This window comes from Equus caballus, chromosome X, assembly GCF_041296265.1.
Source record: "Equus caballus isolate H_3958 breed thoroughbred chromosome X, TB-T2T, whole genome shotgun sequence".
Taxonomy (NCBI): Eukaryota; Metazoa; Chordata; class Mammalia; order Perissodactyla; family Equidae; genus Equus; species Equus caballus.
This window is the reverse complement of record NC_091715.1, coordinates 39,074,781-39,089,452: the sequence shown is the minus strand read 5'-3', so window position 1 is coordinate 39,089,452 and position 14,672 is coordinate 39,074,781. Positions and strand designations below refer to the sequence as shown.

General features: G+C 54.2%; 1 protein-coding gene across 28 annotated transcripts; it reads right to left on the bottom strand.

Annotated features, from left to right (window-relative positions):
• Window positions 1–1,627: 1,627 nt before the first annotated feature.
• On the bottom strand, window positions 1,628–13,510 carry CDK16 (cyclin dependent kinase 16). 28 transcript variants are annotated; one of them, XM_070258618.1, is made up of 17 exons: window positions 12,859–13,510; window positions 9,081–9,222; window positions 7,764–7,971; window positions 7,015–7,148; window positions 6,788–6,913; window positions 6,635–6,691; window positions 6,415–6,529; window positions 5,634–5,728; window positions 5,473–5,535; window positions 5,098–5,221; window positions 4,780–4,900; window positions 4,574–4,671; window positions 4,384–4,489; window positions 4,260–4,323; window positions 4,013–4,103; window positions 3,010–3,087; window positions 1,628–2,923 (listed from the first exon to the last, which is right to left on the bottom strand). In XM_070258618.1, the coding sequence occupies exons 3-17, from the start codon at window positions 7,963–7,965 to the stop codon at window positions 2,886–2,888; spliced, it is 1,512 nt and encodes a 503-aa protein (XP_070114719.1). In that variant the 5' UTR covers window positions 7,966–7,971; window positions 9,081–9,222; window positions 12,859–13,510; the 3' UTR covers window positions 1,628–2,885. The 28 variants fall into 28 exon arrangements, with proteins under 28 accessions (XP_070114719.1, XP_070114713.1, XP_070114727.1 ...); XM_070258612.1 differs by having other exon boundaries at window positions 1,628–2,602; XM_070258626.1 differs by having other exon boundaries at window positions 4,260–4,302.
• Between the last annotated feature and the right edge of the window lie 1,162 nt (window positions 13,511–14,672).

The following is a 14,672-nucleotide window of genomic DNA, read 5'->3' as shown; positions in this document are numbered from 1 at the left end:
TTACTGCACGTAAATAGTAGCCTTAGGCAGCAGATAATATCACTGTCCATGGGCAACAATGAGGCAAACAGAGGACCAGAAACATTGATTCACTTTGCCCCAGCTACTAAGTGGCCGAACTATGTTTCAAACTCAGGAATTCCAGTTCTAGAGCTGTGACCTTAAACACCAGGCCAGGGATTCTCAAACCGTGGTCCTAGGCTTTCTGCCGGCTCAGGAGACCCTCTAAAGGGGTTTACAAAGTCAAAACTAGTTTTTCACAGTACTTTTTCATTGCTATTCTCTCTTGCATGTGCGGTGGAATTTTCCAGGGGCTACATAATGTGAACAAAAACTCTTTGGAAGTCCTCAATTTTTAAGAATATACAGGGATTCGAAGGCCAAAAGTTTGAGAACTGTTGTACTAGGCCAGGGTTTCTCAACCTAGACACTTGGTATTTCTGTTGTGGGAAACACTGTAGGATGTTGAACTGCATCCCGGCCTCTACCCACCAGATAGCAGTAGAACCGCTCAGTTTGGACAACCAAGTGTCTCTAGACATTGCCAAACGTCCCCTGGTGGTGGTGGTGGGGATTATCTCCAGTTGAGAACACCTGCATTATGCTATGCCATCCTTTTCTCTGCTAGGATTCCCAGCCCTGCCTGTTGGTGGTAACTTTAATATTTCCCTCTCTGGCTCCCTGCATTTACCTGCCTATTGACTGTCCCTACCTGACCATCCCACAAATTTTCCAAGACAGGCTCATAATTCTGGACCTGTTTCAGTGACTTCCTTCACTGTCACTTGTCCATTCCCACAGGCAAGAACACACCTTGCCTTTCCATGCCTCTAGGCCCATGTACACAGGTCCCTGGGCTTGGAGTGTCCAGAATACCACCCCCCACACCCATCTTATAATTTACCTCTATTTTCAGTTAACCTCTGTAAGGCAAAGATTGTCTTTATTACTATGATGCTAGACCCTAAAGCCTCAGCTATCCTCACACCTGAGGCCAAGTCCCAGGTTATGCCATTTAACCTCTGGGCCCTCACAAACCACTGCATCCTTCCCAGGGTCATCTCACCCATGCCCATAGTTCCCATTACTTCCTAGACACCAATAATCCAAACTTCCTGTTCCATCGATGGCCCCATTCCTGAATTTGATCCATGTATTGAAGGATTCCCCTACCTACCTAATGATCCGAAATCTACCCTCCTATCATATTCCCTCTTCAGCTGGCCTGCCTTATGGTGTCCTGATCAGACATGTGGTGGTCATACTGGGCCTCTCTGCCTCATTTCCCCACCTCCTTGTTTTATTGGGCCTTCCAAGTGTTTTTCAAACAACCTCTCTACACTCACCTGTCTCTACCCTCTATCTGGCTTCCTCATGTTCTTGGGTAAATGTAACTCCTCTCTCTGCTTCTTAGCCCATTCTCTATTCAGCCTGCCCTATCTGCTTCAACTTGATGTTCCACTGTTCCATGTAGAACCCCTCAGATGCCTTTTTCATAGTCATGATGTGTCCCTGGCCCACCCCCAGTGCTCTCCTAGACAATGGGGACCAGGTATGAATTCTCCAAGGTCCCAGTACTCACCCTGGGTGGAGCCCACCCCCACCCTTGCAGGGATTTGCAATCAGGTTTTTCACTTTAGACTTTTTAATATTTCATACAGCGATTATGGTGCATTCAGGAACCCAACCCCCCAAACCCCACTAGGAGGGCCCCCACCCCTGCCCTCCCACCCCATTTGAGGGCCCCAGGGTTTAGAGTGGAGGAAGGGGAGGTAACCACCCATCTGGGACTGACCCCAGAGACTGTCCCTGCCCTGCCTCACCCTCCCCAGGGGTTAGAGAGTAATGCCTGGGCACAACCCCCTGTGCTCCCCTTTGTCCCTGCTTGTGCACATATACACACTACGGCTTCTCGCTGAGTTGGTCAGTTCCTGGCAGGGCCGCTACTCAACAGCACCAAGTGGGATGGGGGCAGGAGGGCTGAGCTAGGGAGACCCTGAGAAGAAGGCCCCAGCTATGGGACTGCAGGAGGGAAAGAGTGGGGCCACCCCACCTCGCCCATCTCCCAGAGAGTCTCCGGTAGTCCCCAGTTCCCCCTGCGGCTGGGGATGGCAGGCGGGGGTAGGAAGGCGACTGGTCGAGGCATGCTTTCCCTTAGCTGACCCCAGGGTCTGGTGATGGTCAGGGTTCCGAATAGGGGCTGTGTCCCTGCCTTAGAAAGGCTAGGAGTGGGGCTTCATTGCACAAAATACTGTGGGAGGGCCACACACAGGGGGTGGGGCCCAGCCAGTCTGTTTACAGAGATATTGCATTTAAAAAATGAAAACCTCATTTAAAATAATTAAAAAAACAACAATGAAGGAAACAAACAAAAAAAAGGCCCACACAACATGAGGCAGGTGGGGCAGGCAGGAAAGCAGGCAGGGGAAGCCTCAGACCCAAGGCATCGCCACATCTTGTCTGACTCGAGATCCCCAGCCTGGGCTAGCTCCGGACCCTTGGCTGGCCATGGGGTAGTGGTCCTGGGGGAGGGTTTGATGGGGAGGGGTATAGGCCTGGCCTCAGTGTGGGAGGCTGGCACGGCCATGCTGTCCGGCGGCAACTACCGAGACAGAGAGAGAGACAGACAGACAGACAGACAGAGACCAGGCGAAGGAGCGATGAGAGCTTTGTTAGCACCCAGCAGACAGGTCAATGGATGGGTTGACAGGCCAATGGTCGGGTGTTCAGACAGGCAGCAGGGGACATGTGGGCAGGCGAGCATGAGTCAGGCAGGTAGGCAGGCAGCAAGCAGGGAGGATGCAGTTGGGGGCTGCCCTGTGAGGGGTGTGGCATCCCTCCAGCTGCTGCCTGCTGGGGCCTCGGTCTGTGGCTTAGAACTCAGCTTAGAACTCGGTGTCCACCACACGGAAAGCTGGCCTGCCTGCGGGGGGAGAGCAGAGCGGATGGCTGTTGGTGGGCAAGCAGGTAGGTGGAAAGGGCAGGGAAGAGGGTGAGGGTCACACCTACCTGAGTCAGGCATTGACGAAGACCGAAGGTTGGCCTCCTTTTGTAGCTGGATCTCCTTTAGTGCAAATATGGAAGTAGCTGTGGGTGGAGGAGAGACAGAAGTGGGGAATGACCCATGGGGCCATGTAGGACCACCTCCCATATGGCCCCATTGGGGGAATTAGAAAAATTTGCCTTTTCTTTTGAGAGGCTTGACTTTCATCTGTTAAATAATCCCACATACAAACCAGCTACACTAGGAAAAGTGGAATATGGACTATTATGTGACACTAAGAAATCATTATTAATTTTGTCAAGTGTGATGACGGTACTGCAATTATCACCTGTTAAGTCTAGGTGATGGATGGTATCTGGGATTTGATTTAGATTAATCCAGTGGGGAGATATGAGAAGTGGGCCAATTTTTTTAAGTGTGATAGTAATATTGTTATGTTAAAAAATATTTTAGAGACACATGCTGAAATTATTTATAGATGAATGATATGTCTGGGATTTTATTCAAAATAATCAGAGAGAATTCAGATAAAACCAGATTGGCCACAAGTTGATGACCTGTTGGAATATCTATGCAGTGAGAAGTCCAACTAGCAGTGACCCTTGGGGAGGGGCCAGGACTAAGTGAAGGAAAATAACAGGGCACTTTGAGGGAGCTTCTCCTGTCCTGGTTCTTGACCTGGATGCTGTTACATGGCTGTGTTTAGTTTGTGAAAATTCATTGTGCTGTATACTTATGATCTGTGCATTTCTCAGTATGCATTTTACAAGGAAATATTTACTTCAAAAAAAGGTAAACTGATGTTACATCTATTTTTATGTGTTTGAAAATTTCTATGAAAAGTAAAAGGAACTGAAAACTAAATAACTTTTTTGCAATGAACACAACACATCACATGTGTGAACAAGGGTTTACTGTCTTAGAGGTGGCGTAGCCAGAGACCTACACAACCTGCCCAAGCTGTCTGCAGCTGTCCTGTTCCCCACAGTCATTCCCAGTTCCACTCACTGTCAGGAAGTTTGTGGATCCGCTCCCCTAGACTGAGGAAGAATGGATGTTTCATGGCGTCCTCTGCGGAGATCCGATTGCGACCTTCAAACTGAGTGGGGGGTTTGGGTGGGGGTTGTGGAATACTGACACCTCCAATGAGCAGGCCTCTCATCCTCCCCACTCCAGACCCTACCCCTGGAACTCCCCGTTTCCCTACACCTGGAATCCCCCAGCCCCCAAGGCTGGCCCAGGAAGGTGGCCTCACCTGCAGCAACTTGGTGAGGAGGTCAGCCCCATCGCTGTCAAGTCTACCGCAAGAACAAAGGGACCTGCTTTAAACTGAGTTTGGGCTCTCTGGCCCCTAACACCCACCTACCCACCAGCCTCACCGGGGTGCATGGCTCAAAAGGGCCTCGGCTCGGTACTTGGGGTAGTTGTATGTCTTGAACTCTTCGTTGGACAGGATGCCTGGCCATGTCTCCTCAGTTGGGGTTCCTGGTAGGGAAGAGAAGTTACCCTAAGCATCTCACAGGACCTCCCTGCATGTCCCCACAGCTCCTAAAGCTCGTGCTTCCTCACCCAAGATGCGGAAGATGAAGTGCAGCTGTTCCTCAACTGTGGAGCCCGGGAAGAGGGGCCGGCCCGTGGCCATCTCATAGAAGATGCAGCCCACACCCCTGGGCAGGGAGGGCACAGTGAAGAGGGAGGCAGTTGGCTGGTTGGCTGCTGTGACTGAGCCACCCCCTTTACCGCATGGCCCCTGCCACACTTCCACCTGTCCTTACCACATGTCAATCTGGGTGGAGTAGTCTGTGGACCCAAGCAGGATGTCAGGGGGCCGGTACCACAGTGTCACCACCTCGTTGGAGTAGGTCTTTGTTGGAATTGACTTGGCCCGGGCCAGGCCTGGTAGGTGGAAAGAAGGGGCAGCTGGAATTGAGGAAGTCCTGGGCAGTCTGGGGGAAGAGTGCAGTTGGGACTGAAGGTGTCCTAAGCAAAGCCTTGGAGAGGCTGAAGGGGACTGAGACTAGCTGGTCATGGGGAAGGAGGAGGGTGGGAAAATAAGGCTGGGGGATCACTAGGAAGAAGGAGACCAGGGGTACCAAAGTCAGCCAACTTGAGCTCTCCTCTCTCATTGATGAGCAGGTTCTGGGGCTTGAGGTCTCGGTGTAGCACCTTCTGCCGGTGGCAGTAGGCCAGGCCACGGAGCAGCTGGAACAGGAACAGCTGGGGACCCAGGAACGCAGGCAGAGGTCAAAGAGTATCCAGCAGCCTGAGCCCCAGCAGGCACTGCTCCCCCTCCCAAACATAGACACTGAGCCCAGAGCCTTGTCTCACAAAAGAGGGCAGGGTCCCAATGCCCTCCAAGGGCTCCCAGCAAAAGAGCCAAACGGGAAAAGTCCGTTTCTGGGAGATGTGTGGGGTGGAGTGGGTGAGTGGGGGCCCCCTTGTGCCCCTGCTTCCTGCCCCACACCCACTTTCACGTTGTGCATGTTGATGACGTTCCCACAGTCATCCAGGTACTGCTTCAGGTCCTTGTCCTAAGGAAAGAAGAGCAGGTAGAGAAAAGAGGGTCACATCCTACGGTTCCTGGCCATCCCCTCACCTCCCACCAGGACCCACTGCCACTCAACCTTACCAGGTACTCAAAGACAAGGGTGAGGGACTTCTCCGTGTGGATAATGTCGTGTAGCGTGACGATGTTGGCATGTTTGAGGTCCTTGAGTAGGGACACTGCAGGAAGTATGGGGGTGGGACAGGGGAAGAGTCAAGGCCCCACCTTCAGGATAGAGGTGCGGACGAGGACCAGACAGGGATGAGCCCAGGGTTTCCTTTGTTCCCAGTGCAGTTTGGGGTGGTGACTCACAGCCACCGGCTCTAACCCACTTGATGCCAGGAAGGTGCGTCCCCATGTTCCAGATGTGACAAGTAAGGCTCAGAGAAGAGTACAGAGCAAGAACCTGGGACTGCAGCCCCAGGTTTATGTGACACTAGATTGTCACAACTTGTTTTTGGTTTCTGGAAAAAGGCCTTGCTCCAACCCTCAGTACACAAGCCTGCAGCTTCGTGTGAAACTGAGTTTGCACACTCAATTTCCATGCAATTCAAATTCATCCCATGTGATATTCTACCTAGAAATGGTCGTGTCACATAAACTGGTGAGCACTTTCAGGGGTGCTCTCAGAACCAAGGCAAGCACCCCACTTTCCAGTTCATCTGCCTCTTCTCCAAACAGGAACGGATTCCTGGTTTCTCTGATTATTACCTAGATACGTGAGTGATGGGCACTTTCATGAAGCTCAGTGTCAAGAGGGAAGTCTCAGAACCCTCCGTCTCAGTTCCCACTATGGGGCGTCTATGTGTGTGTGCCATGGGGAGAGCCTGTGAAGCTTGGGACAGATCTTCCCGGATGTCTGTACCTTCCCGGATGGCGGTGCAGGGTGCCCCCTCTTCGTGTTCCAGTCTGATCTCTTTGAGTGCCACAAGGTTGTCTGTGAGCTTGCTTTTGCCTTTGTAGACGGTGGCATAGGTACCCTGGGGTGTGAGGAAGAGGAACAGGAGAGGAGCTTGAGGCTCCTGAGTTCTAGGGAGTTCCCCCTGACCCCCGTCCCCACCACGGGCCTCGTAGCTGTCCCTCACCTCGCCCAGCTTGTCCAGCTTGATGTAGGTCTCCAGTTTCCCAAAGCCAATCTCAGACTGTGGGTAAAGGAGGCCGGTTGAAGCAGGCTCAGGGGAGGGGACTGGGGGGGGGGGCACGGGGAAGAGTAGAGGACAGGAATAGCAAATGCTAACCAGGCTGACACGGCGGAGGCGGCGGCTGAGGGGCTTGTCGAAGATGGGGCTATTGAGGGTTAGCTTCTCAAGGTAGCCCTCGGGCAGCCGGATGTCGGCTGGTAGTGATAGGCGCTTGTTGATGTCCTAGCAGGCAAGATGGGAGAGAAACAGGACCATGAGCTCCGCCTTGCCAGGTCCAACCCTCTTTTCCAGCCCCGCCGCCATCCAGACAGGGGGTTAAGCACCTCAGTGGAGATCTTGCGTGGGGGATGGTTGCGCATGCGCACCCTCACTGGCGACTGCACCTCATCCGAGGACGTGGCTGAAGCCTGGTCACTTTCCCCGTCAGACCCCATCTTCAAGTCCTCGTGTACAATCTCTGGTAGTGGGGACAAGGGGAGGGCAGGCCAGGCAGGGTCAGGAGCTCCAGGACACCCCCTCCCCCATGTAATGCATTCCCTCATCACACACACGTGTGCACACAGCCCCTGGAGCAGCCTGGAGTCCCTCAGGGAGAGGGTGGCAAGGCCCAGGGAGGTTCAGACAGGTCAGGACAGGTTGAATGGGGGGGAGCGGGGGGGCGCAAAAGTCACCTAGTGGAGCAGCCTGTTCCAGGGGTGAGCTGAGACTGTGGCTGGCCTAGAGCGAGGGGCCAGGCAGCAGTAGAGGTAGCCAAAGGCCCTGGGAAGGCAGACCTAGGGCAGGCAGGCGCCAGGAGACCTGAGAGGGCCATCGCAGAGCACAGGAGAAGGGCAAAGGGAGGCTTGGGGCTGCTGTGGCAGGCAAGGCCCCCTTCCTCCTCCTGAGGCCTGGGCACAAAGCCAAGGAAAGGGGCACAGATGGACAGATAGAGAGACGGTATTGAGAGAAGATAGCAAGGAAGGGGGAGAAAATGGAGAAATGAAGATGAAAATAACACAAGTCTAAGAGGAACTGAGCTGGGAAGGCATCTTCTGGAGACCAGTCTGGGGGTGGGAGGGGTCAGTGGACCCACCAGGTGCAGAGCTGAGTGGGCCCCGTCCAGAGCGAGGTTCCCCAGGAGCGACACGTGTGGGGGCCTCTCCAAGGTCACTGCCGCCACCACCACCACTCTCATCCAGGCCTATCTGTTCAGGGGCACCATTGGTCTTATCTACACCTCGGCCCCCTCGGAGTGTCATTGACAGCTGCCGTTTGATCTTCTTCATCCGATCCATGGCGACCTGAGCAGGGAGTATGGATGGGAATGGGTCCCATGTTAGCATTTGCCTGACCACCACAGGCCCCCTAAAACTCATGACAACTTAGTAAGGGGCATTTACATGAACTTGTGTCAGTGCCCACCCAACCACTGTGGAGCCCTGGAACCACTCAGGATTCCTGGAAACCTGGCATGGATGAGGACACTTGTCCTATGGCCAGCCCTTGGGGACCCTCCTCCTAAGTAGCCCACCTGGGTACTGAGGCTTGGGTGGCTGGCTGATGTCAAGGGCCCAACTGGTGGAGTGTTGGCCTCTATAGGGGCAGCCTCACTGTGGGAGCAGAGGGCTCCACAGCAGGCATTCTTGGGTGCAGCGGCAGTGATGGATCCAGCCATAGGTGGGGCGAGGGGCTCGCCCAGGACCGCGGGACCACTGACATGGCCCTGGGCATGCCCACAGAATGGCATGTTCCGCTGGCACCAGCCCCACATCACACCCAACTGCCAAGGCAGAAGGCTCCCTCTGCAGCCACAAGGACTCTCCCCCCTCTCCCAGTAACCATCGTCACGGTGACTAGTGGACTACTCCACTGGTCTACCCAGGTGAGGGGTGCAGGGAGAGGGGGGTCTTGCTCAGGCCCAACCACTGGGTGGGGTTGTGGGGGGATCTCAGTGCACACCAGCTGTCCTGAAGGCTGCTGGAAAGGTTCAGTCAGGTGGGGACCCATAGGGTCCCACCCAGATTTTTACAAGCCAGGTCACATTTCTCCTCTACTTGAGAATGTACATCTCCCTTATCACCCCAAATAAATGTCCCAGTTCTCAATGCGGCCCACAAGGTCTTACCCTATTCACCCCATCACCCCTCTGGCCTCACCTCCCCTTCAATCATTGCTAGTTGCTGTTCTGCAACCACACCCAGCAGTCCCACCTCAGGGCCTTTGCACTGGCTGTTCTGGGTTCTTGGAATACCCTTCCCCCAGGTTTCAAAATAGCTTAGTCCCTCACCCCCTTCAGCCCACTGCTCAAAGATCACCTTTTCTATGGATAACCCTCCACAAATAACCCTATTTAAAATCTCAACAATCTTGAGCTCCCTGACCTTGCCAATTATACCCCAGCTCTCATCACCTCCTCAGAAATGACACCGTCTACTTATTGGTTTCTTTATTCTTTACTGTCTGTCTCTTCACCGCCATAACTAGATGATCAGCTCCGCCAAGGTAGATTTCTGTTTAGGTCACGGCTATATCCTGAGGACCTGGAACAGTGACTGACACAGAGTAGATGCTCAAAAAGTGCTTATGGCAGAAATTAATGAATCAGGGGGCTGAGGGCCTAGGACTAACTTCTACCAGGGTGAGCAGGGTGAGTCCCTGCTACTCATGAACAACCCCAGACAAGGTAGCCCAGGGACACTGGCATCAGCAGGAAGATGACCTAGATGGGGCTGCTAGAGGGAACGGGGCCACCAAAAGGCTTAGGCCGGCCTTCTTCTGCTTCCTCCTGGGCTCTGGGCCAGCAAGGAGGGGGAAAGACCTGGCCCAGGAACCATCTGGACTCACAGCAGGGCCTAAGATGGCCCTGGGCCCAAGGGAAGTGGAGCTAGATAGGAGGTCGAGGATGAGGCTGGGGCTGGATTCGAGGAGAGAAGTAGCTCATCTGTTACCTTGAAATCAGGTGCTTACCCTAGACGTCCCCACACTCCCTGCCTGACCTTACCACCCCCAGGAGGAGTAGGGGGACAGCCTAGCAGGACCTCAGTAAAGAGGATGAGGTCCATCTAGAGAACCCAGGGTGACAAGAACAACAAAATCCTGACCCAGGAGGCTGGACACTGGACCTGAGGCTGAGGAAGGTGAAACATGGCCAGCCCCCAAAGACTGTCTTGTGTCCATATGGCACGGATGCCCAGTTGCTTTGCCTGTTGTGGCAGGGAATGGGGGATCGGGGTGGGGGACACTGTAAGTAGGGCTGGCTGGAGGATGAGGAGGGTGTCATAAGGAGCCATGGGTCCACGACCTCTAACTGGAAACCCCAAGGGCTGGACATGTTCCAGAGTTCAGTTTTTTTGGGCTTTTAGGAAGATGGAGTACAAAATCTGTATCATTCACCACCCCCAGGGGGACCCTGGGTGGCCCCTGTGAACAGAGACACTTGAACATTAATAGGCAGTAAAACTTTTAAATATCATTTCAGTTTTCCGACCTTTTTGGATTTCAGAATAGTGAAAGAGGGAGCAAGAGACTGGATATACAACTCCACTCAAAAAAGGGCACACATCCTTCCTGACCCCCGAGGACACATAACCCCTCAGAATACTCTCAAACCCAAGGACACTCACCACCTCACACTGACCACTGAGGACACAGTCATCACACTCTACTAACTCCCAAAGGAACACACCATCCTGACCCCATAAAGCACACACTAGATATCACAGTGTCCTGCTTCTTTCAGTACACACTGGGCCCTCAAGAAGGCCTCTCTGCGTTTGAACTCCTATCAACACCTGCAATTTCCCTATTTATCTCTAACCCCCATCAGCACGCAAAGCCCAGCAGAGCACTGAACTGCGGTAGCATACACTCGCTCCTCTAAGTTAACTCTTACCACTCTTCCTGGACACCTCCCAGGCCCAGCTGCCTGTTAGCTTCTCCACAGCACTCACCCCCATCAACACACTGTTCCTCCTACAGGATTCTGACCCCTATTAACATGCACTTGGGACCCTCTACAACTGACCTACATTAGCAGTCACTGGACGTTCACACTACCCTGAATGCCATTAACACAAAGTGAACCTTGCAGATCCCTGACCTGTTTTTTGCCTACACTCAGACCCCTCCACAGCTATGACATGTATTCTGGTCCCCTCACTATCCTATTCCCGCCTTCCTCAACACCACCTCCCATCAGCACAGCTGGACCTTCACTTCACCCTGATCCCTATTATCACATGCTGGGCCTCACACAGTGCCTTCCCATTAGCACACTCTGAACCCTTACTCAGCCCTATTTCCCGGGGACACATAAACACACTGTTCTATGATGGCCTGACCCTCGTTAGCGCACACAGGTCTTCATTCAGCCAGGACCCCTGTTAGTACACACTTCAGCCCTCCATGTCTCTAATCCACCTTAGCACACCTAGACCTTCATACATCCCTGTCTTTCATTTCTCTTTGCTTCAACTCCTCCACAGCTATAACCCCCGAAGGTTCACACTTGGATCTCTTCCCAGTCCTGACCCTCCTTATTGCACACTAGATTCCCTCCACAGCTCTACCCTCCATTAGCACTCCCTGGAACCTCAACACACCCCAGTCCCCCATGGACACAAGCACACACCAGCTTCACAATGTTCTGACGCTCATTAGCATATTCCAGACCTCAAAGTGCTCTGACTCTCCTCCCACTGGCATACATTTAAGCGCCTCTATGGCTCCAATCCCACATTAGCAGTCACTAGAACTTCATATATCATCCTGCCCCTTCTTAGTGCATTCCAGAATCTCACATCCTCTGTCCTCATGGGGACACATACACACTCACTGATCTCATACCATCATGATCCTTAATACACTGAATCTCTTCCAGTGCTAAGACACTTCCCTCCCACCACCCCAGCCCCCAATATATCCACAACTCTGATACCCAGCAGCACAGGCTCAGGTCTTCCACCACTGTCCTCATTAGCATATACTGGGCCTCATGCTACCCAGACCTTTATTACCAAATGCACCTACCCTCTACAGCTATGACCCCCATTAGCACATTCTCAACACTCCAGTTCTTCCACTATCCCACCCTTCACGAACACACTCTGGACCCTCACACACTGCAGTCCCTCATGGACAAACACACAGTATTAACACCATCCTGACTCTCATTACCACACACGGGGCCTCAGAGCCCTGATCCTATTAGCACACCTTCTGGTACCTCTACCACTTATCCCCCATTCACACACACAGGGCCTCTCTAGAGCTATAACCCTATTTGCATATCTTAGCACTCCTCTGACATCCTCTCCCTCGGGTCCCTCCAACGCCGTGCACTGCCCCCGCCACCCCCCTTAGCACACACTGGGCCTGAAACCTTACACAGCGGTAAGACTTATTACCACATGCTCCGACTCCTCCAGAGCTCAAGCCACCATTAGCAAACCTCGAATCTTTTACCACTGTGCCACCCATTTCCACTCCCTCTGGTCCTTCGATCACCCTGCTCCCCATTAGCTCCCACAGTACTTCCCATCCCTAGCTCCCGGACCGGGCCCAGGGCGGGGCCAAGGTCAGGGAGGCCCCGAATGACCCCCCCCCGGCCCAGTGCATTCTGGGAAATTCGCTGGGGGAGGGGGCACATGCCAGCGGTGCAGCCCAGACCCCTGGGCACCGCCCGGGGTCTGGGCTGGTTCTGTAGGAGGAAGGGCAGCCCCCACCCCACGTCTCGGGGACGCGCTCACCGGCGGGGGCGCGCGAGCAACCTCAGCGCCGCGGGGCCGGCGCGGCGGCGCCTGGGGCGGCGGCCTGGGTTGAGGCCGCGCGACCTCCTTCTCCTCCTGTTCGCCGCAGGCGCCCGTCCCAGTAGTCTTCGGCCATGGCTGCTGGGCCCGGGCCGCCGCCGGCTGAGGAGGAGGAGGCGGCGGCGGCGGCGGTGGCTGAGGCGGAGGCGGCGTCCCGCTCAGCCGGCCATGAGCTTGGCCGCTGCGGGCGATGCCCCCGGGCTCGCTGGCGCCGGCTCGAATGCGAGAGCTCACGGCGGCTCGCGGCTCAGAGCCGACTGCTCCCGGAGACGCGGCGGATCCCAGGGCCGACCAGCCAACGGCCCAACCGCCGCGCGCGTCGCGCTCCGCGCATGCGCACGCACGCGCTGGACAGGGTGAAGTGGGAAGGAGGGGACTCACCTCGGACTGCATGTACCAAAAGACCCGTCCGCAGCGGGAGGGGGCGCGGCCATTGCGCGCACACCCGGGAATGTGGCGCTGGCCCTGGAACGGCGCCAGGGGGAATTGTAGAGGTTATTTAGTACTCAGTTTCGATCTTGCTAGAAGTTTGCTAGCGCCGAAGTGGGCAACAGCCAGTAACCGGCGTGCCAGTCACCACTTGCTCCCCCTACTCGGTCTCACTTGGTACATCCCCATGGTGGCAAACGGGACTTTTGCAAGGAGGAAAACACAGATGAGGCAGGCAGTCTCAGTCTCTTGAGGTGTCTCGGGAGGCAGGGATTTTAAAGGTTCGCGAGAAGATGACTTTTCTAGGAGAGGTGGCCCAGAGAATCATTGGCCTTTACCACCTCAGATAGGACAGAATCTAACCCCGCCCAGCTGCCTCCCGCCCCCAACCGCTAGCTGGTTCCCGCTGTGAACGTGTGCGGCTCCGCCCTTTGAGGTTGTCGCCCAGCCAATCGGATTTGTTCCCTGGGTGAGGCAGAGCAAGAATAAAGGGCGTGGCTGGGCCGAAGAGGCGTGATTTCACTGCCCCCCCCTACCACGCCTCTGCCGGGTTTTCCTCGTTGGGAGGAGGCGGGCCCTTCTTTTTGTTCTGGGCTCCTCTCTCACTATAGGCTGACTATCCCGCAACATGATTGGTCAAAAGAACGTTCAATCACGTTTCGTCCCGCCTTTAACCCCGCCCACCTCCCCCCAGCGAGTTTCGCGGGGCGGAGCCTAGGCTGAGAAGAGAGGAAAGGTGGACCTTTAAAGGGGCGAGTGCATTACTGCGCATGCTTGGGACTTTGGGTTGAACGGGGTCTCTGCCTCACGCGAGCGTTTGCGTAAGCACCCTGAATTGGGTTTTCCTGCAGCCTCTCGGCTACCTCTTCTTGCCTGCCAGAGCCCCGCCCGTGGCTCCCCCGGCCCTGCGGTTTTCTATTTTACTTATTGGGTGCCTGTTATGTGTCAACACTGCCAGGCAGACCTAATCCCTGACCCCTCTCTGCCTGGAAAACTACATCAAGCCCAGCTCAAATGGCGGCAGCCTTCTGGGGCATCTTTACGCTGCACCCCAGTCTAAAGCCAGCTTCCTCGCCTCTTCTGGGCTTACCTTTATAGCAGCCTTGGTCACACCGGTCAGAGTTTTCAGTAAGATTCATACTAGTGTGGATTTACCGGAGGATGATGGGAAGAGAAATATTTGACAAAGACAAAAGTCCACTGCAGGCTAGACAATCAGGTCCATCATTTCTCTGATCTCATCTCCTACCCTTCTTCCTCTCACTCTGCTCCAGTCATACTAGTCTCCTAGCTATTCCTGAATAAAGCAGGCATAGTCCAGCCTCAGGGAGTTTGCACTTGCTGTTCCCTTTGCCTGGAATGCTCTTACCCCTGATATCCACATGCGTCATCCCCTCACTTCTTCCAAGTCTTTGCTTCAAGGTCACCTTCTTCGTGAAGCCTTCCCTGACTACTCTATTTTAAAATGCCTACCTGCACCCCTATCATTCCACATCCCCAGATGTGGTTCCACAGACCTTTCAAATAGCACTGATCAACTTCTAACAGAATTTATTGTGTTTACTGTCTATCCTGGGTCTCACTTTAGCAGAACATAAGCCCCCGCCCCCCAAAATGACAGGTATCTTTTTTATCCATCGCTGTCTCCAATGCCTAGAATAGTGCCTCGCACTAAGCACTCAACGAATGTTGAATGCCTGATGGCAAATAGCTCCAGGCAGACAAGAGAAGACAACCTTGTCCCCCCCTGTCCTTTATGCATGCTG

Coding starts and splice junctions, on each gene's coding strand:
- CDK16 (XM_023634167.2), bottom strand. CDS start 8,441: ATGTGGGGCTGGTGCCAGCGGAACATGCCATTCTGTGGGCATGCCCAG. Junction 4,490..4,573: donor CTTCATCTTCCGCATCTTGG/GTGAGGAAGCAC, acceptor CTTCCCTACCAG/GAACCCCAACTGAGGAGACA. Junction 2,603..3,009: donor TTCGTCAATGCCTGACTCAG/GTAGGTGTGACC, acceptor CTGTCTCGGTAG/TTGCCGCCGGACAGCATGGC.